General features: G+C 37.7%; 1 protein-coding gene and 1 long non-coding RNA gene across 2 annotated transcripts; both read right to left on the minus strand.

The window, feature by feature from the left end:
- Positions 1–9,406: 9,406 nt before the first annotated feature.
- Positions 9,407–10,433, minus strand: LOC104249001 (S-adenosylmethionine decarboxylase proenzyme-like). The gene is made up of 2 exons (XM_009805361.2): positions 9,978–10,433; positions 9,407–9,505 (listed from the first exon to the last, which is right to left on the minus strand). Exons 1-2 carry the CDS (start codon positions 10,431–10,433, stop codon positions 9,407–9,409), a joined length of 555 nt encoding a protein of 184 aa, XP_009803663.2.
- An 8,998-nt stretch (positions 10,434–19,431) lies between these two features.
- Positions 19,432–20,184, minus strand: LOC104248998 (uncharacterized). The gene is made up of 3 exons (XR_011405116.1): positions 20,050–20,184; positions 19,882–19,950; positions 19,432–19,746 (listed from the first exon to the last, which is right to left on the minus strand). It is a non-coding gene; the product is annotated as an uncharacterized lncRNA (long non-coding RNA).
- Between the last annotated feature and the right edge of the window lie 3,342 nt (positions 20,185–23,526).

Consider the following 23,526-nt stretch of genomic DNA (forward strand, 5'->3'; position numbering starts at 1 on the left):
ACGAGTACTCGACTCCAAATGGCCCAAATCTATTCAATTCAATTTCATAATGTAAATAACACTTCAAATAACTGATTCTACAAAGAAATTCTAAGCAAATACGCGAAATTAGGTAAAATAACCAAAATGCCCCTCGGGCCCACGTCTCAGAATTGGGTAAAGGTTACATTTCCAGAATCTTCGCACTCTCACGAATTCAGTCATACCAAAAGTTTCAAAATCGGACCTCAAATGGTCCCTCAAATCATCACTCAAAGATCTCTAATCAGCCAAGCCCAAACCCCCCTTCCCCCAATTTACCACTGATTTTTCTTAATATTTCGTGCTTAAATTGATAAAAATCATTTCAATAACGAGTTTAGGGACCAAAGACCTTACCCCAATAAACTCCTCTAAAAATCCCTCTTGAAAAAATGCTTCCCAAGCTTTTTCCCGTTTGAAAAGAGGTGAAAAATGGCAAAATTTTGCGAAGGCAACTATTTATATGTTTCTGCCCAGTTAATCCACTTCTGCAGCCCTGAGACCGCATCTGCGATCCCGCTTTTGTGGACCAATAGTCGCATCTGTGACAATCACTAACTCAGCCTGATTCCGCACCTGTGATTCCCCATTCGCATATGCGGTACCGCTCCTGCGGAAATTCTACCGCTTTTGCGGCTCCTACTGAACCTCCCCATTTTCGCTTCTGCGATGTCAAATGTTGCTTCTGCGGCTCCGCAACTACGGGACCCAACTGCAGGTGCGGTTATGACAGATATCAACAGCTTCAGCTGCTTTAAACCACTTCCAAATCCTTCCGTCAACCATCTGAAATCATCCTGAGGCCCCCGGGACCTCAACCAAAAGCACAAACAAGTTTAATACCACTTCCCAAACTTATACCAAATCCTTAAAACACCTAAAACAACATCGAAACAACGAATCAACTACGGATTCAAACCTAAGAACTCCAAAACTCTAAAAAGACGCTTTCGATCAAAAACTCTATCAAACCTCATCCGAATGATCTGAAATTTTGCACACACGTCACATTCAACACTACGGAGCTACTCCAACTTCTGGAATTCCATTCTGACCCTCAGATCAAAATCTCTCTATCGAACCAGAAACTTTAAAATTTCGACTTTTGGTATTTCAAGCCTAAATTAGCTACCGACCTCCAAAACACAATCCATTCACGCTCCTAAGCCTGAAATCACCCAACGAAACTAACGGAACCATCGGATTTCCATTCCAAGGCCGTCTTCACACTGTTTCGACTATGGTCAAATTTCCAACACTTAAGCTCTCATTTAGGGACTAAGTGTCCCAAAACTCTTTGAAACTCAAAACCGAACTTCCCGACAATTCAAAATAGTAGAAATAAACACGGGGAAAGTAGATAACAGGGGATCGGGGCGTATATTCATAAGACGACCGGTCGGGTCGTCATATCCTCCTACACTTAAATATTCGTTCATCCTCAAATGAGCATAGAGACATACCTAAAGTAGTGAAAAGATGAGGGTAACCGCTGCGCATATCCTGCTCGGTCTCCCAGGTCGCCTCCTCGACCGGGTGACCTCACCACTGAACCTTTACTGATGCAATGTTCTTTGACCTCAGCTTTCTAACCTGCATATCCAATATTGCCAGTGGCTCCTCAACATAGGATAGATCCTTGTCCAACTGGAGTGAACTGAAATGAAACACGTACGACGGATCACTGTGATACCTTCGGAGCATCGAAACATGAAATATCGGATGAACTCCTGCCAAGATGGGAGGTAAGGCAAGCTCATAAGCAACCTCCCCAACACGCATCGATATCTCAAAAGGGCCAATAAACCTCGGACTCAACTTCCCCTTCTTCCCAAATCTCATGATGCCCTTCATAGGCGAAACCCGAAGCAGAACCCGCTCTCCAACTATATAGGAAATATCATGAACCTTCCCGTACGCATAACTCTTCTGTCTGGACTGGGCTGTGCGGAGTCTATCCTGAATCACCTTAACCTTCTCCAAAGTATCCTGAACCAAGTCTGTGCCCAATAATCTAGCCTCACCCGGCTCAAACCAACCCACAGGGGATAGACACTGTCTACCGTATAAGGCCTCATAAGCTGCCATCTGAATGCTGGACCGATAGCTGTTGTTGTAGGCAAACTCCGCCAATGGTAAGAACTGATCCCAAGACTCTCCAAACTCAATCACACACGCACAAAGCATATCCTCAAGAATCTAAATGGTGCGCTCGGACTATCTGTCCATCTGAGGGTGAAATGTTGTACTCAACTCCACCCGAGTACCCAACTCATGCTGAACAACCCTCCAGAATTGTGAAGTGAACTGAGTACCTTTATCTAAAATGATGGAAACTGGAATGCCATGCAGACGAACAATCTCCCGGATATAAATATCCGCCAACCGCTCCGAAAAATAGGTAGTACACACAAGAATGAAGTGAGCAGACTTGGTCAGCTGATCCACAATCACCCAAATAGCATTGAATTTTCTCAAAGTCCGTGGGAAACTAACTACAAAGTCCATGGTGATCCACTCCCACTTCCACTCCGGAATCTCTATCTACTGAAGCAACCCACCTGGTCTCTGGTGCTCATACTTCACCTGCTGATAGTTGAGGCACCGAGTTACAAACCCAACTATATATTTCTTCATTCGTCTCCACCAATAGTGCTGTCTCAAATCCTGATACATATTCGTGGCACTCGGATGAATGGAATACCACGAACTATGGGCCTCCCCTAGAATCAACTCACGAAGACTATCAACATTGGGTACATAAATCCGACCCTGCATCCTCAATACCTCGTCATCACCAATAGTCACGTCTCTGACATCACCATGTTGAACCTTGTCTATGAGGACAAGAAAATGAGGGTCATCATATTGACGCTCCCTGATACGATCAAATAAGGAAGACCAAGAAACCACGCAAAAGCTAGAACTGGACTGGGCTTTGAAAGATCCAATCTCACAAAACTAACTAGCTAGGCCTGAACATCCATCGCCATAGGCCTCTCTAATGCTGGTAAATAAGCCAAACTCTCTGCCCAGCGACTTAAGGCATCGGCCACCACATTGGTCTTTCCCGGGTGATACAAAATATTGATATCATAGTCCTTCAGCAACTCTAACAACCTCCTATGGTGCAAATTTAGATCCTTTTGCTTGAACAGGTGCTGCAAGCTCCGATGATCAGTATAAATCTCACAAGGAACACAGCATAATTAATGGCTCCAGACCTTCAGGGCATGAACAATGGCAGATAACTCAAGGTCGTGGACTAGATAGTTCTTCTCATGCACCTTTAACTATCTGTACGCGTAGGCAATCACCCTACCATCCTACATCAAAATCGCTCCAAGGCCAATCCTCGAGGCATCAAAATAGACAGCGTAAGACCCCGAACATGTAGGCCATATCAAAACTGGGCTGAAGTCAAAGCTGTCTTGAGCTTCTGAAAGCTTGCCTCACACTCTTCCGTCCACTGGAACAGAGCACCCTTCTGGGTCAGTCTGGTCATAGGGGCTGCAATCGATTAAAACCCCTCCACAAAACGACAGTAGTAACTCGCCAAGCCAAGGAAACTACGAATCTCTGTAGCTGAAGATGGTCTAGGCCAACTCTGCACAACCTCTACTTTCTTCGGATCCACCTGAATACTCTCACTCGATACCACGTGGCCTAAGAATTCCACGGAATCTAACCAAAATTAACATTTTGAGAACTTAGCGTATAACTTCTTCTCTCTTAGAGTCTGGAGCACAGTCCTTAGGTGTTACTCATGATCTTCTCGACTCCGGGAATACACCAGAATATCATCAATAAAGACAATGACAAATGATTTAAGATACAGCCGGAACACACTGTGCATCAAATGCATAAAGGCTGCTGGAGCATTGGTCAGCCGAAATGACATGACAAGGAACTCGTAATGACCATACCGAATCTTGAAAGCAGTCTTCGGGATATCTGGCTCTCAAATCTTCAACTGATGGTAACCTAAGCGCAAGTCAATCTTAGAAAACACCCGTGCACCCTGAAGTTGGTCAAACAGATCATCAATACGAGGCAAAGGATAACGGTTCTTCACTGTAACCTTGTTCAACTAGCGATAATCAATACACATACGCATAGAACCATCCTTTTTCTTCACAAACAAGACAGAAGCACCCCAAGGTGATACACTGGGCCAAATAAAACCCTTATCAAGCAATTCCTGTAACTGATCCTTCAACTCCTTCAACTCAGGAGGGGCCATATGATACAGAGGAATAGAAATGGGCTGAGTGTGCGACAATAGATCAATGCCAAAATCAATATCTCTATTGGCATGCCTAGAAGATCAGTTGGAACACATCAGGAAAATCCCGTACTACTGGAACTGAATCAACTGAAGGGGTATCAATACTGACATCTCTCACATAAGCTAAATATGTGTCACACCCCTTCTCAACCATACGTTGAGCCTTAAGGAAAGAAATAACTCTACTTGGAGTGTGATCTAAAGTACCCCTCCACTCAACATGCGGTACACCTGGCATAGCTAGCATCACGGTTTTGGCGTGACAATCAAGAATAGCATAATGGGGCGACAACTAGTCCATGCCCAAGATAATATCAAAATCTACCATGCTGAGCAACAATAAATCGGCTCTAGTCTCAAAACCACTAAGAGCAACCAAACACGATCGATAAACGCGGTCCACCACAAGAGAATCTCCTATAGGAGTAGAAACATAAATAGGGGAACTTAAAGAATCCCAAGGTACACCCAAATGCGGAGCAAAATATGAAGACACATAAGAGTAAGTGGAGCCTAGATCGAATAGAACCGATGTATCTCTGTGACAAACCAGTATAATACCTCTAATGACAGAATCGGAGGAAACAGCCTCTGTACGGGAAGGAAGGGCATAGTATCTGGCCTGGCCTCCCCCTCTAGGGAGACCTCTACCTCCCCGACCTCTACCTCTAGCTGGCTGAGCAGGTGGGGTAGCAACTGGAGCTGTAACCGTAGCCTGAGAACTCTGGGGGCACGCTGTGGCTGAGAAGTCTGTGGAGGTGCACCCCTCCCAAGTCTGGGGCAATCCCTCACCATATGGTGTGTGGCACCACACTCAAAACAAGCTCTAGGAGGACGTGGCGGCTGTGACTAGCTCGAGCCAAGTCTGTTGGACTGACCTCTGAAAAAGCACCCCACGCAGGAGGCGCACTAGAAACCGGAGGTACATAATAAGGCTCATGAGGTCTAGGAGTAGTTGGAATACCACTGGATGCTGGAAGAACTGAATGAACAAGGCAACTCATGTGACCCCTACCATGACGACCTGCAGTTGGGGCACGGGCACCCAAGTAATGGCCCGACTCTCGAGACCTTTTGGCGTCTCTCTCCTCTCTCTCCCTAGAATGTATACCCTCAATTCTCCTAGCAATGCTCACCACCTGCTGATAAGAAATATCCATATCCAACTCACGAGCCATGCTAGACCTGATGCTGGTAATAAACCCCTCAATAAACCGGTGAACCTTCTCATGAACAGTAGAAACCAAGGCTGGGGCATGTCTATCCAAGCAAGTGTAACGGACAGCATACTCTGAAACAGTCATAGCACCCTGGCGCAAATGCTCAAACTCTGTGCGCCATGCATCCATGAGGCTCTGAGGAACAAACTCTCTTAGAAACGTATCTAAAAACTGGGTCCAAGTCAGTGAAGCAGCCTCGTCAGGACTGTCTAGCTCATAGGTGCACCACCACTCATAGGCGGCTCCTCGAAGCTGGAAGGTAGTGAAAGAAACCTCACTCAATCCTGATATACCCATAGTGCGGAGGATACGGTGACACTCCTCTAGAAATCCCAAGGCATCATTTGATGCTAACCCACTGAACACCGGAGGATCATACTTCTTGAACCTCTCAAGTCTCCGCTGCTCATGCTCTGAAGCCGCTGCTGTGTCCTCTGGCTGAATTGGCACTGCAAGCGGTATAGGAATAATCTCTAGGACCTGATCAACATGCACTCGCTACTCTGGAGTGCGGGCGATGGGAGCATGTGCTCCTCTCCCGGCCTGAGATGTGGTTGCAGCAAGGGGAAGCAACCTTGCCTGAGCCAAAATAGTGTACATGATCATGAACTGCAGAAGTCTCCTGAAGTGTTGGAGTAGTAGTAGCAGTAGGCGTGTCAGGTGCCTGGACTCCGGCTGGAACTGCTGGAGGTACCTCGGTAGCAGCTCGCGTAGGTACTTTGGCTGCACTATGTGCGCATCCTCGGCCTCTACCCCGGTCCCAACCTCTGACGGATACAGTAGGGGGTGCAGGTGCCTGATCATCTCGGGTAGTACGTGTCCTCACTATCTGTGAGAGAATAGAAGACAGAAGTTTAGAATTGTGATGTCAAAATATCGTACGACAAGGAAATCAAATGAAGTGGAATTTTCTTAACGGTTACATAGCCTCTCGTAGATAAGTAGAGACGTCTCCGTACCGATCAGCAAGGCTCTAATAAACTGGCTTGTGATTCATGACTACTATGAACCTAGATCCCTGATACCAACTTGTCAAGATCCCGGTTCGCCCTCCATGAACCATCGTGACGGCACCTAGTCTCTACGACTAGGTAAGCCTAAAATGCGAAAGATAAACCAATTTACAGAAATAAAACAATCTAAAATAGAAATAGAGTAATAACACAACGTTTAAAAGTGCCGCTCGGCATACACAATATTAACTCTCAAACACTAATACTTTCTCCCAAAACCCGGAAACCCATGAAATCATAAGCTAAGGATACTACATAGTGCTCTAACTCCGGAATAGTCTAAAACAAAGTAAACATAGAAGGGCTGTAACTACAAGAGAGAATGGAGAGAGACTCCTCGGTCTACGGACATGACAGATTTACCTTGAAGTCTCCGAAGGGGTCACCTCGCCTCAAGGATGGTAAGTCTGAGTCAAAGTACCTGGATCTACACATGAAAAACATACACAGAAAGGGCTTGAGTACACCATAGCGGTACTTAGTAAGTGCCAAGTCTAACCTCGGTCGGGTAGTGACGAGGAAAGTTAGGGCCCTACTGAGGTTAAATAAAATATAAAGTTTGACAGTGTAGGACATCACAGTATAAATAAGTACAGCAGTAAAAGTAACACAAGATATAAAGGACAGTAACACCTATTACAGAGGCAAAGTAAACACAAAGAAATACAGCTCAGCACCAAATAATAACAATCGGGGATCTTCCAAGATACCATCTTGTAGTCCCAAATATACATATCCAATAGGTCTCCTGGGATACCGTCCCGTAGTCCAACTCATAGTGCGCGGGTATCTACCGAAATCTCATTCCGTAGTCCTAAATGTAAATACCCAGTACTGGGGGAGTCTACCAGGTGCAGTCCTGTAGTTCCATATAACTGTATAGGGGGATCTACCGGAATCCCAAATTCGTAGTCCCAAATTTAAACAGACAAGGGGGAGCTACCGGAATACCACATTCGTAGTCCCAATGTAAATACACAGTAGCAACAGGAATAATGCAGTTTGAGTGAATAAAGCAATTAAATCATTTAGACATGCTTTTGTAAGCTAACAACACACTTAATAGTGTAAGTAATAAAAACAGGAAAGGAAACATACTAGTAATTATTTAACGAAAACTGGATTTCCAATAATTAGCACAAGTACGCACTCATCACCTCACGTACAAGACATTTCAATTATCAATAATACCAAATCCTAAGGGGGAGGTCCCCCACACAAGGTTAGGCAAGCCACTTACCTCGAACCAGCTCAAATCAAACTGAAACCACGCTCTTGCTATGAGTACTCGACTCCAAATGGCCCAAATCTATTCAATTCAATTTTATAATATAAATAACACTTCAAATAACTGATTCTACAAAGAAATTCTAAGCTAATACGCGAAATTAGGTAAAATGACCAAAACGCCCCTCGAGCCCACGTCTCGGAATTGGGTAAAATTGATATTTCCAGAATTCCCGCACTCGCACGAGTTCAGTCATACCAAAAGTACCAAAATCGAACCTCAAATAGTCCCTCAAATCATCACTCAAAGGTCTCTAATTAGTCAAGCCCTAACCCCCCCCTCCTAATTTACCACTGATTTTCCTTAATTTTTCATGTTTAAATTGATAAAAATCATTCCAATAACGAGTTTAGGGACCAATGACCTTACCCCTATGAAATTCTCTGAAAATACCTCTTGAAAAATGCTTCCCAAGCTTCTTCCCGTTTGAAAAGAGGTGAAAAATGGCTAAATTTTGCGAAGGCAAGTGTTTATATGTTTCTGCCTAGTTAATCCGCTTCTGCGGCCCTGGGATCGCATCTACAGTCCCGCTTTTGCCAAATAGTGGTTGCATCTGCGACAATCACTAACTCAGCCTGATTCCGCACCTGCGGGACCCAACCGCAGGTGCGGTTATGACAGATATCAGCAGCTTCAGCTGCTTCAAACCACTTCCAAATCCTTCCGTCAACCATCCGAAATCATCCCGAGGCCCCCGGAACCTCAACCGAAAGCACAAACAAGTTTAATACCATTGCCCAAACTTATACCAAATCCTTAAAACACCTAAAACAACATCGAAACAACGAATCAACCACGGATTCAAGTCTAAGAACTCCAAAACTCTAAAAATACGCTTTCGATCAAAAAGGCTATCAAACCTCGACCGAATGACCTGAAAGTTTGTACACACGTCACATTCAACACTACGAAGCTACTCCAACTTCCGGAATTCCATTCCAACCCTTGGATCAAAATCTCACTATCGATCCGGAAACTTCAAAATTTCGACTTTTGGCATTTCAAGCCTAAATTAGCTACCGACCTCCAAAACAATTCGTTCACGCCCCTAAGCCCGAAATCACCCAAAGGAGCTAATAGAACCATCGGCCTTCCATTCCGAGGCCGTCTTCACACTGTTCCGACTACGGTCAAATTTCTAACACTTAAGCTCTCATTTAGGGACTAAGTGTCCCAAAACTCTCCGAAATTCAAAACCGAACATCACGGCAATTCAAAATAGCATAAATAAATACGGAGAAAGCATATAATAGGGGATTAGGTGTAAATTCTTAAGATGACCGGCCAGATCGTTACAGCAACAGTTGTTGCAATCCTATTGCTCATGGATTTTCTTAACAAATCAAATGAAGTGAAAGATTGCGGTGAGAGTAGAACACCCATGTTCCCGCTAACTTTTTCGACCGTAGTTTCAATTGGCGACACCTGCATAAAATAATATAATAAGATTTCAAGGAAAGCAATCATCAAATTAAAGGAAATAAGACTCTCTGTTTAGGTCAAGTATATGAAATGGGACACTTCTGTACCTTCTTAGGATCTTCGAAAGAATTCTCATCCATCACTTTGCTAGATGTTAATGTAGTGTTGTTGCCCCAAAGGACTGCAGTGAGTTCTGCTTCAATCCACCAATAGGGATTTTAAGAGTAACTGTGCTGCTTCCAAAGTTCACAGCCTGGAAATATTATCTTTGACAAATGAGTCATGTGTAAAAAATGACAAATGAGTAACAGATGGAGACTAAGTTGTGTAGCTGCAAAATGAACATCGTTTGATTGTAACAAGTATGAACGCAGACTGAACACCATATAAATCTAGTAAAAACTATAAAAGAGAATCATCGCTAACTCAATCTAGGTATGACATTAGGATTCCAAGAACTATAACCTATGAAATAAGAACATTCTTAGTTTGTTTGACACATCTTGTTTGTTCACAGAGTGCTATGTGATGTTTGAATCTAGATAATGTAAGTTTTGAGACGCGCTAATGATAATCAGTCTATATGAAATTATACACTAGTGTACTTTTAGCTGTTCAAGAGTAGAGATTATCCAAACCCTTAAATATTCATCAATCAGATCAATAAAGTCCCCACCTTTATTCTTAAGTACTCGTTGACATCAATCTCATTTCTCAAAAATTACATATTGAGACTTGAAAAATGCAGACGCCTCCTTCCTATCCAAACTAGTCATGCACATCTCCAATGTATAAATTGGATTCGAATTATCTGCAGAGACAGCTGAAGATGAATACACATGCAATTCTATCACATAAGCGTTGCCACCTGAAGCAAGTTTACCAAAATAGCTGGCGAGCACAACTACTTCAGAAAAATAGCGATGTGGATATGGCTGAGCCCCGGAAAAGAAAAAACATCCACGAGTTTGCATTATTTTTTTCACTCTCAAATTAAGTGCATCAGCTAACTTCAGGATGGGCGGGATTGACAAAAGCAGTTGGTAGTTGCCATAAGTTTTGATTATGATCTTGTAAGGGTACACAAAGAGGCTAGACTCTGAAAGGACATAAGAATCCACTTCATCATTTGCCAAAGATGACATAATGGTGCGTTCAGCTGGTGTTAGAATTTCTTCCATCAAAGATTCCTAAGTCAAACAAGGAAAATCTCATGTCGCTTTTCATAACCTTCAAATCCAATAGCCGAGACTGGCAAGGCCATCTTGCCTTGGTAGAACAAGTGCTTAGGATGTGGATAAAGAAAAAGCTGAGACGACTAAAAATCTAAACTAGAAGTACAGTAACAGTACAGCACGAGAAATCTCATGGCTCGCGCACGCGCTGCATTTGAGAAAAATGGAACAGAACAAACAGTTAGCGTAAATTGGCTGCACCAGATTCACAAACAACTTTGGAATGCGAAAAGTAAGAGGTAAACTCACGTTGGAGTAAGCAGCAGATCTGAATTTCTTGATTCCACCGTGTGGTCGAACGTCCTCAATAGTGTAACCAAGGGGAGCTTCGTACGTACAATAGGGATTTACTACTGCTAGACTTCTTCTTCCCACCCTTAGGCTCCATTAGACCATTCAATCCTACCTGTTTAAACCATAGGGACAAAAAAATTAAGACTAGCTAGTCACAAGAAAAGTCCAGAACAAGATAAAAAACGACAGATCTACAACTGCAGAAAATCTGAAGACTATTATGAAATAAAAGCAATTTAGTAAAACATGAACAAGAAATAAAGACAATTTAGTAAAACATGAACAAGAAATAGAGATAGAGAGAAATGAAGAGATTTTCTTCTTAAATTGTGTGTATTTTTCTATCTATTACAAGGCTTTTATATAGGCATGAAAAGTGAAGAAAATATGTCATGGAATATGTCATTGAACATTTGAGAGAAAGATCATGGAGGAAGAGTAGACATCCACCATATTTTGATTTTTATCATAACACTCCCCCTTGGATGTCGATAAATAATGTGCTTCGTTAAAACCTTATTAGGAAAAAACCCTATGGAAAAAAATCCTAATGAAGGAAAAAGAGTACACGTATTTAGAAATATGCCTTTTGGTTGCCTCGTTAAAAACCTTTCAAGGAAAACCCAATGGGACAAAACCTTGTAAGGGAAAAAGAGTACAACGCGTATTAACTCCCCCTGATGAGATCATCAGTTCACATCGTTGAGCCTTCGTATCCCAATCTTGTACACTAGTTTCTTGAAGGTTGACGCCGGTAGATATTTGGTGAACAAATCAGCCATATTATCACTTGAACAGATCCGTTGCACATTAATATCACCATTCTTTTGAAGATCATGTGTGAACAATAATTTAGGTGAAATGTGTTTTTTCCTAACTCCTTTATGAATCCTCCCTTAATTGGGCTATGCATGTTGTATTTTATTCATACAAAACTGTGGGTAGTTTATCACACTTCAAACTACATTTGTCTCGAATAAGATGTATAGTAGACCTCAACCATACACATTCTGAACTTGCTTCATGAATAGCAATTATCTCAGTATGATTAGAAGAAGTACCCACGATTGATTGCTTAGTCGATCGCCAAGATATGACAGTATCACACATGTAAACACATAACATGTTTGAGATCAAGCCTTGTGTTTGTCAGATAAATACTCCACATCGACATAACCAACAAGATCGGTATTGCAATCATTGCCATAAAATAAGCCCACATCGGTAATCCCCCTTAGATAATGCAATATGTGCTTGATTTTATTCCAATTTCTCCTTGAGCTGGGCTATATCTTGCTAAGACATTAACTGAAAAAGTTATGTCATGCCTTATAGTGTTAGCAAGATATATTAGCGCACCAATTGCATTAAGATATGATACTTTAGGACCAAGAAGCTTTTCATTATTTTCATGAGGTCGGAGTGGATCTTTATTTATATCGAGTAATCTCACAACCATCGGAGTACTTAATGGATGTGCTTTATCCACATAGAAGCTCTTTAAAATCTTTTTAGTGTATGCTGATTGAAGGACAAAAATTTCATCTTTCATATATTCAATTTGTAGACCAAGACAAAATTTTGTCTTTCCAAGATCTTTCATTTCAAATTCTTTCTTTAAACAGTCTACTGCTTTAGGAAGCTCTCTGAGAGTTCTAATGATATTTGAATCATCAACATACATGGCGATTATAACAAATTCAAATCCATATCCTTTTATAAGGACACAAGGACAAATTGAATTTTATACCCTTCTTTCAACAAGTACTCTCTCGGGCGATTATACCACATGCGCCCTGATTGTTTCAATCCGTATAAGGATTTTTGAAGCTTTATTTAATAAATTTCTTGGAAACCTTAATATGCTCCAAGACAATTTAAATCTTTCAATGATATCCACTATACGCATATCAAGTTTTTCATATATTGCCAGATTAAAACCTGAAGTGACTATATCCACTATAAGAGAACATGTCTCCATATAATCAATGTGAGGATATTTACTAATTTTCTTGTGCCACAAGTCGTCTTTATGTCTATCGACTTGAACCTTTCGCACAAGAACACATTTATACCTCAATTGACTTTATACTTTCAGGTGTTGGACTATCCGTCCAACTTCACATTTTTCAAGTGAAGTCAATTTCATTGCGTATTTTTTATTTGGCCAATCTTTTATCTGTCCAAATTTCATGACAGATTTGAGCTCAAGATCCTCGTCAATATTAATAATATTGAGCGCTACATTATGTTAAAAGTATCGTCGACGATCATTTTATATCGGTTCAATTATTACACAATAAAGACATAACTTATTGAGATCTCTTTATCTCATTATTTTCAGGTACCTGAGCCTTTCACATGAGGTCTTATGAAGTGTTATGTCGTGGTGCTCTTCTAGGGCACTTGCCTCCTTATTATGACCATTTTGAATATTTGCCCCTCTCCTTCTTCAAGGAGTTTTATCTTTGGAACCGATTGGTCTGTTACACTTCATGCGTGCCATAGACTCTGTCCCTCATGGACTTTATTCTATTTGGAGCATTAGCAGCTGAAATATGACATTTAGCTTTGGGTCAGCAAATGCGTCTGGCAATAATTTGTAAATGAATTATCACTTGAACTTCAAGTTTATATTTTCTTGTACGAGGATCTATATGTATTCATAATAATTCATTTCACGTATCACTTTCTCAGCTGCCCATTTTCTCCCCCTAATGTTGGGATCACCAACACATTTCCCAACCATCTTTGGGAACTCATCTTTGTGCATTTTGGTGGCATAATTAAATCATATAGCACATCCATATTTCTATATAGAAATTATTTGGTTCCTGACCCTGAACCGATTGTGATAGGGAGAAATTTTTATAACTTGGCTAGATGCGTACAAGTGCTGTTGTATATTAAATAATAAATCTCATACCAAATTTCGTTTTGTGGGAGTTATGTTATCATAACCAATGATTTAGCTATAATTGGAGGCATACAATTTCTGCTAAACCAACTTGGATTTAAACCAATATTATTAAGATAAATCATCATAATTTATATTCTGGAATTGTGCTCTAATAATTTGAGCAAGCAATCTTGCAAAAACCAAACTGCAAGTTGATAACAAATGCACATGTGACCATAAAATAGATGCATCTATTAAAATCATATAATAGTAAACGATCCACATGGCAGGTGACTGGGCCCATATATATATATCACCTTTTATTCCTTCAAGAAATCAAAGGATTCAATCCCAACCTTTAACTGGTATATCATGAGAATAAGCAGCACAAGAGAATTCTTGAAGAATCTTCTATTCTTCAATATGTGTCAATGTAATTCTTAATTAATTTTTCGCATCATAATTGAACCGATATGGTCAACCGGTCATGCCAATTAATATTTATTTTAGTAAATCTCTAGTTTACTTGTGGCATATGATTCCAGCATCATGCTTATATTTGTGTAGTACAAATAGAAAGAAGATCGGGTAACCTTTCATATTTACCCGGTATGATTATAGAAATATGAAGATATTCAATCTTCCTTTCATTTATAGTCTCAATATGCCAATCACTTTGACTTATATATTTGAAACTCAAAAAGTTTCTTTTGAGACTTTACAATATCAATGTCATGAATAAGTTTATTCATCCGGGTAGTAACAAATTAGTTTTTCCGGAGTTCTTAACAACTTTTGTACTACAAGATCTTTTATCATACCATTCATATGGTAAATGTCTCCTTCACGGAGAAAATTATATCATAATAAATTGTCATGGTCAAAATCATCATAAGCAAAATCATTTCTTGCTTTAATTTTGCCTTTAATAACTTTTATAAAGCATGGCAAAATAATATTTGGCATATCACATGTACGCGACCAATGACATATTCATGTAACCACACAATAATATTTATTCTCTTTAGTTTACTCAAACCTTCCTTAGAGGTGAGTTGTGTGGTATTCATATAATAATGAATTGCATGTCTTTATTCATTGCTTTTATCACATATTGCCACATTCAACTTTAGGAATGGGTTTGTATTCTCAATGCTTATCATAAGTCACATTCTCTTCAAGGAATGGATCATAATCAGCGACATATTTTCATACCAATTTGATGGTAAACATTACCTTCACATTTTGAAGGACTATTTTGAGAACCCTTATTGTTCTCCTTTTATAATCATAGTGATGATTATTATTATTTTGATATTTGGAATGCTCACGTTCATTGTTCAACCACTTGTCTTCATTGAAACTTATTATGCATTGTTGTCACATTCACTTCAAGAATAGAGCAAATCAAGTGGGACAATTTTCATGCCTTTTCATGAAAAATATATTATTTTTCTTTAGTCATCATTATATCATCAATATGGTACATTGGGACCCAAACCCAATGTCTTACCAATATAAAGGCATGTTAGGCCATAATAAATTGGGACTCAAACCCAACTCTTATCATTATGGAGCATCAGGACTTGATCCCGATGTCTTATCCTCAAGTAATGGCATAATAGGCTAAACAATATTGAGATTCATTCTCAAGCCTTAATTTCAATCACATGCCAAGAAAGTTATACACAACTAATTTGCAACTTAGCAAATCAAATTTGCTTTCTTAAATAAGTGTACAAATCTCAAATCAGCGTAAAGCTTTATTAATTATTTGTAGCATCTATATGAAATACAATTGTTTGTAGTCAGAATATTTCTTCTAAATTCTATTAGAGTTTAAAAGGATCATAAAATCATTGTCATAATATTTATTGAGTCTCTCTCAAAAATATTGTTGTTTTCGGGGTATACCCTACCTATTGGATTTGATTTAACGCCATGACTTCCCTTCACTCAATTCAACCAAGCAATTAGTGAATAAATTTATCAAAAGTATATCATATAGGTAACAACACATATATAGTACTAATACATAAATTCAGCATTTATATTACCTGAAAAGTGACATTATAGGTAACAACTTACCAGTTGTAGCTTGTGCATCATTCATATAAAATACTTGAAAATGGTAAGTCAGTAGCAAACATCAAGTAGGTTATGGATACTCAAAAATACCTCTTCTAGTAGTCATACTAATCATTGTTTGCTTTCAAATGATACGACATAAATTATGAAGTATATTTTCTCAATAGCTGGTTTGTTTTCCAAACTTCAAATAAGTAATTAATCAACCTAGATAAAGATGTGAAGTATTTCTTGTTTTCTTCAAGATGATTTATGCTTTTAATCAGTATGACCTATTTTATTTTATTTTTTATTCCTTTTTTTTGGTACTATATGCAAGTGTAAAAATCCAAAAGGAAAAAAATATCCATCCAAGTAAAAGAAAATGTTTAAAGCGGCAGGACGGATTGAAGATAGTTAACACATAAATATGCATAGGACAATTTATATAAAATATCCTTGGTTACCATGACATGTATCATATCAACAATTAACTGCTACTATGATTTTCATATATAGAACTTCGAAAATTTTATTCCATTCATGTGATATAAAAGATGTAATATTAATATGTGTTTATGCAATACAGGTGTAGTACGAAGTTGTGTGCATATGTGATTTTAAAGGAATGACAAGTATAAGATAATCATACCTTCTTACATTTCATTACTTACGATATGTAGTTTCTCTTTACATTTAACCATGTGATGATATGTATGGCTTCTAATTGTAATCTTTCCGGATGTAGAAAAAAATTTGTAGATATATATATACAATTAGTTAGAGACTCGTGCTAATAACGTATTATGAAATAAAAGTAATTTAGTAAAACATGAACAAGAAATAAAGACAATTTAGTAAAACATGAACAAGAAATAGAGATAGAGAGAAAGGAAGAGATTTTCTTCTTAAATTGTGTGTATTTTTCTATCTATTACAAGGCCTTTATATAGGCATGAAAAGTGAAGAAAATATGTCATGGAATATGTCATTGAACATTTGAGAGAAAGATCATGGAGGAAGAGTAGACATCTACCATATTTTGATTTTTATCATAACAAAGACATATATTTGGAAGTGGAAAAACTAGGGCGGCTCCACATTGTTGGTGCCCTAAAACCAAATCTTGCTGAGGGCCTTTTTTTTTTTAAAAAAAAATCTTATATATTTTTAGTTTAAGTCTATTTTCCTTACTTTTTGAGACGCAAAGTTATTAGTATTTTGTTTATAATCAATTTATTCTAATAATTTTTTTTCGCTTAGTAATATAGCTAATCCATTTTAATTTATCTTGAGACATTATTGATCCTAGGTAAGGTTGTACTACATTAAAATTTAATAAACTTCTTCCCGCAAATGCAACTGTTAAAGGAACATTATTCGATAAGGAATATAGATATTTGAAAAAGAATCAAGTCTTACCTTTTCAAATCTTGTTAGCTGATTGAGTATATCGATTAGGGCATTATTTCTACTTATAGTATTTCCTTTAATGCTTTTAATTGGAAAAATAAGTCTAAACTATCCATCAAAGTAACTTTTCTCATATTCTTATCACCTAGTGATCTCAAAATTTCCCACTAAATAAAAATTATACATACTTTTCACGCTTCAGATTATTCAAATCTCTATGGTCGAGATCAGTGACAAAGTAATCAAAGTTTTCTTTTCTTTTTCTATTAAAAATTTATTATTTTTTACTTTAAAATATTCAGCTTTTTTAAAAAATTCTTAATTCTTAGAATTACTACTAGTAAAAAATAGGTCCCCTAAACTTTGGGCCTAAAGCAATTGCTTGGATGCCTTACCCTTGAGCTGGCATTGGGAAAAACAAGCAAGTGATTTAGCATGCAAATAAACAAGATTTCCCGAAAATAAATTATACTTTATGGCTAGCTTTACAATTCAAATACTCTAGGTAATTATGAAACAAATCAGCAAATGGAAATGAGATGAATGTAAAAATTAGGCAGCAACGTTCTACGAATCTAGGATTGAACTCGAAGGTGAGAATCCAAATTGCATATAGAGTTGAGTAGAGCAAGATCTTGAATCTAAGTAGCGGGAACAGATCCGCGGTTATGATAGACTTATACCTAATCGCTTTGTTTGGTTACTATACAGGAATTATTAATGTGTCCTTGTTAATTCTAATTTCATAGAAATATAAGCATTAAGTTAGCTTGAATAGGCGAGTAGTACTTCGGTCGAATGCTACGAGTAATATTATTCATGTCAATCAATAAACCAGATAAATTAATTAGATAATTTATGTGGAAGACCCAACAACATTGTTAGGTGACTCATGGCTCTGGAATATTTTCTCTCATTTAATCTGTATCTAAGCTTGCCGAGTTGTTTTCTTTCAATGTCTTAGTTTACTATTCTAGATTAGTTTTAGTTAAACAACCACACTTTGAAAATCGCTTGAATAGATTAGTTATTTTGCTTAATTTAGTTGATAATTAATCACGCGTCCTCGTGGGAACAATACTCGACTCACTTGCTATTACTGTCGACCACGCATACTTGCGTGTGCATGAAACATCTTAATTCCTCATTTGCTTATTTATACTCTTCACTTTTGTAAATCGTTTCCCTAAATCTGGAAAAATTCTTCAAGATGAAATTTCATCGTCACTTTATGGATAGCAAACGCAAGTACAAGGAGTACCATGAACAATATCTCAAGATAGATGGTGGTAGAACGAACAAGTTTTTGCTCAAAGATGGAGTTCGCACTCCAAAGGACTTGCTATAGGTGGTCAGGGCTATGAATTTCCGTCCATTGGGACTCATGAAGTTATTTTCCAATTAATAAGTGTGATATTGCTTGTAAATGATTGTTTATTAAACATACATTTCTTTGGTTTTGTCATTTAATCGACTATCAAAGAAGTGTAGATTAGTCCCCATACTTCTACATATATACATCTTAAACTTATCATATACCATCTGTGCTTAGTCATGTTCTGAGTTTCCATTTCTTAATGTATAATTTATTGCATAGGAATATTATTTAATTTTCCAGAACACAAGCACTGAGTTGTGTTTCAATAACAATCATGATTTGGTTTCTAGTAGATATGCCTCACTTCTATCGTTTAAGCATGACAATGATGCGTAGCAGCTATTAAACAAGAACCACACATTATAATGGAATCATACTGCAGAGACTTTGCTGGTAAAGAAGCTAGCAATAGTCCTCTGGTTCAATTCTTTATTTTTAATGATATCGTGATTCTTTTGTGCTCATCATAGACGATTTAAAAAAAGAAAAAACAGATAACATTTCTCCTAGTCCTAAAAACGTATATTTGAATTACATTATCCAGTCAGGGGCGGATGTAGTATGTTGATGACGGGTTCAATTGAACCCATAATTTTTTATGCGTTATATGAAAAAATCCGTTAAAATTATAAAAATAGTAGATATGAACCCATAACTTTAAAAATATAATGGTTCAATGCTAAAACCATAAAAGTTGAACCTATAAAGTTTAAATCCTGGATCCGCATATGTATCCGGTCACTTATCAAACATGTGAATTTGTTCTTATTTTGAAGACCTCAAATAACTTCAAAGCCATGTTAAATTTCCTAACATTATTCGTTCTATTCTCTTTATAAAGAAGTCCTATGGACACAGATCATACTGTAACTGCGGTAAATCAAGCTGGGAAATTAAGGAGAATCAAACATTATTATTAGATAAAACCAAAGAAGGTAGCAATTCATGACATAATCGCACTGACACAGCTTCCTCCTCTTCTTCAAATCGGAAACATAAAACACCTTAATAATACTCAAACCTAAGTAACTGATTCTTCCCCCCGTTTCTGAATTAAAAAGTTTTTTAGAAAAAAAAGGTAGCTAGCAGCCTAAAGGTTAAACAAAGATGTCCGCGATGTGAGATGCGTGGTTTTAATTGTTCATGCCAGTAGCATTTTTAACTGCATCTGCTGCCCCTTGTGCTGTGGCCTTCATTTGCTCTCCCGCCTATAAGTAACATCAAAGCACACAGATTACACGATGTCTATGCATATAAGTTAAACTCTGAATGAGTCAATCACCACATTAGAGAGACGTGATAGTTCAACTTGATTTAATGTGTAAATCAACAGATTAATTAACCTCTTGCATTGTTTCCTTGGCAGACTGTGCAGCGCTGCCAGCTTTTTCCATCATCTGATTACCCTTTTCCTGATACATACATATGTAACAATTTTACACCTACATTAGAAGTTGCAACGGAAAAGCAAAGAGTGAAATTTATATATACCAACAGTGTAAAATTCTGACCTGAGCTTGACCCTTAGCCTGGCCAGCTTGGCAACCCATGCTCTGAGAATTATCCATGTATGATTTGCTTTTGAAATAGAGAACAAATTAAACGGAAACTTTTAAGTAGTTTGTAATTTATTGGAGCTGAGTGGATATTTTGTTGCTTTAGACAATATTATATGTATTTATAGCTCGCGAAACCCATCCGGTCCTTGACACCTGTATATCTGTATTATACGTTGAAATTAAGCTTGGCCAAATTTGATTCTGATGCAGCGGCCCTCAAGACTAGGAGGAAGTTGGAAAACATTGGTTGTTTCTTTGTGTATGTGAGAGAGAGAGAGACCGGAGTAGTTATTCCTTCAGATTCGGCTTGAATTTTTGACTTGTTTTGTAACCTATCATTTTTAGCAAACCTAAGATTAGGGTCAAGGTTGGTTAGGATCAACTTATCATTTGGGGTCGTTTGGTTGTGTATTGGAGCAATTAATCGCGTAAAATAAATACAGTGTTTGGTTGACCATATAAGAAAAAAATAATCATCACATAGCTAACCCTGTATTGATTGTGGTACCAGTGGCGGCTCAATAAAACCGAATGCCTAAAGCCAAAACATGAGAAGATGTAAGGAAATAGCATTAGTAATGTGACAACGGTTGGACAAATAGACACGATTAATTTAGATAACCAAGAAAAAAATTGTATGGTCTTAACAATTTTTCTTTCAAGGTTTTAAGTTTTCTTTTAAGTATCCATAGTATAACATTATCTAATATTTTAGAATTTTGAGTTAAATTGTTCAAATATTCACATCTACTTATAAAATATTTAATAACTAGAACCAATGTAGTGTATTGAAACAAAATGCTAATGTTTTGTTAACTTAAAAAACCTTAATAATATAAATAATTTTAACTAATAAAAAAAAAGCTTTCGGGGGCTTTTGACTCTTGGGACTTAAAGCAAAAGCTTTATTGACCTTACCCTAGAGCTACCCACATGTAGTACTAAATAACACCAATATTATTTTATACGAAATTGAATATGGAACAAGAATATGTGTACTACCAATGCGGACATCATGTATAGCTAGCTTTCATCTTTTGGTTGATGCCCAGATGGATGCACACCTTCAAAATCTTTAACTTCTAGGAGTATGTGTATTAAGTAATCTTTTGCTTCATGAGCTCGTTCAATTCAATTATGATAACTTATATTTCTAATGTTGGCGTGAGAATTAATATTCTTCAACAATGAATCAGAGAATCCAGATATTAGAGTTGGGGCCATGAATGCTTAGCGCGTTAGACTCATCGCTTTTAAGTTTCCACTCATAAGCCTCAAACAGAGGGAATTAATTACCTAAGAATAAAGAAATCTAAATATAACATTTTGGTATAAACGATCCAAAATTGAGGTAAAAGAATTATGGTGATATTAGAAATTAAAGGAAAGAGATCTAAAAAAAGATTTTTGATCTTTTAGTAATATTCCCTTTCCTTCACTTGATCATATCATACTTTAATTTATCTCAATTAACATGAATCACTTTAACTAGTTTGTCCATCTCGTTTAAACAATTACCGCAAAAACATAAGAACTTTTGTGAATGATTATTATTGTAGATTTGACGTATAACTAAGTAAAGGTGAATAATTTTCCTTTCAATTGATTTTATTCAACATTGACATTTTACTTGCCCGAACATAAGAAATTTCAATAGTTTAACTGCCTTTTTCGAGTAAAGTGTTAAAATATCGCTATTATTTGCTGAAAGTGTATGCTTGTTCTTGTTAAATGGGAGAATCTTCACCAGCGATTAGAAGGTGCCTATCATAATAATCTCACTCATATTTGCTTTTAGGCCCTTATTTTTGTCTATCTATATAGTACTCATAAGTTTTCTGAGGGTTTTAAGATGTGAAAATGAATAAAAGCACCATTCTAGCTCTGGGTATATGATATTCCAATTTAAACAGCGTAAATATATTTTGCTATAAGTAAATAATATGACAATAGTAAATAAAAAGGAAAATTTAGGAACCCCCGTGCCCTCTAACAAACTAGCTACCCTTTGCTGCGCCCAAAATGGCGGGGGACATAAAAATGCGATTTGGCGAAATAACTTCTTTACCAATATCATCTTTCTAAGCCGCTAGCATTCTTCAAGAGCTAGGTAGATGCAAGGTGCACCACAAAGAAAAATAAAGCGATCTCTTCGTAGGTGTTTAGTCAATATTTGGTCGAAATTGGTGAAACAATGGTATTTGAAAGTTAGGAGGTAGACAGATATAAGGTGCAGGTATTTGAAAGTTAGAAGGTAGATAAATACAAGGCCCTCCGGAAAAAGGCGCGGGGTCGAAACGAACAGAACATAGGAGTAACGGACAATTTTGAATACCATGAAAAGAATTTAATGTCAATATTGTCTTGATATTGTTGCGGAAGCCAAATGTATATAATGTGTATGAGTCACAATTACTATACCAAAAATTATGACAGCCACCAAATAATAAATAAGACAATAAAGCAACAATAAAAGGAACACCAGAATTTACGAGGTTCGGCCAATTTTGCCTACTTCCTCGGACACAACCAATATTTTATTCCACTCCAAAAATACAAGTGAAATAATACTAAAGAGAGAAGATACAAATGCCTTAAGAAGATAAGAAGGCAAATGAGAGGTGTGTCTAAATCCTAAACATTAGGCCTCCTTTTATAGGGAAAATTCCCTACCAAATGGCTAAACCACCGATGTGGGATTTACCGAATTTAACAAATCTCCACCTTGGCAAAATTTCACATCTTCAATTTTCTCTCAATAACAAATTTTGGTTGTGTCTTCATCTTCAATCTTCAGTGTTCAACAATGTTGATCAAATCCAAACAATGTTGAAACTTGACTGCAGTCACCACTTTTATCAGCATATCAACAGGATTCTCTAAAGTATGAATTTTCTTCACCATGACTCCACCTGTGTGAACACTGCTCGGGGTCCATTTGAGACCGTTGTGAACTCTGACACACTAGGATTTTGGTCTTTAGCCACTCCCTAAAACCTGAACTATCCCACTCAACCCATTCTTCCTATTATATGCTGAATATCTAAGCTAGTTGGTTTACGTTATTCAATGCTTGACAATATGGTTGTGTGATTTGGCTTTAAGCCCTTCTATGGATTCTGGGTTGCGTTGACGAATTTGGCTCCTTTTTGGAAACTTGCGTATGCTGCATGAGAATTGGTGAAGGCCTAGACAGTGATGGGTATTTCTTTTGGGCCTAATGTGGGCGTACTTTCATTGTTTATTAATATTTGTAATCTTATCCATTATTGGTCCTGTAATATTTTGTAATGAACAATTGGGTGTTAATTAAAATGGAGAATGGGTAGATTCTTAAAGTTTTCATGAAAAAGGGATAGATAATATGCCTATAAGACTCATTGATTCACTTGTTGTATGTGTCGTTCGATCACTAAGTGCACTATAGAA

Source organism: Nicotiana sylvestris, chromosome 2 (assembly GCF_000393655.2).
Source record: "Nicotiana sylvestris chromosome 2, ASM39365v2, whole genome shotgun sequence".
Classification (NCBI taxonomy): domain Eukaryota; kingdom Viridiplantae; phylum Streptophyta; class Magnoliopsida; order Solanales; family Solanaceae; genus Nicotiana; species Nicotiana sylvestris.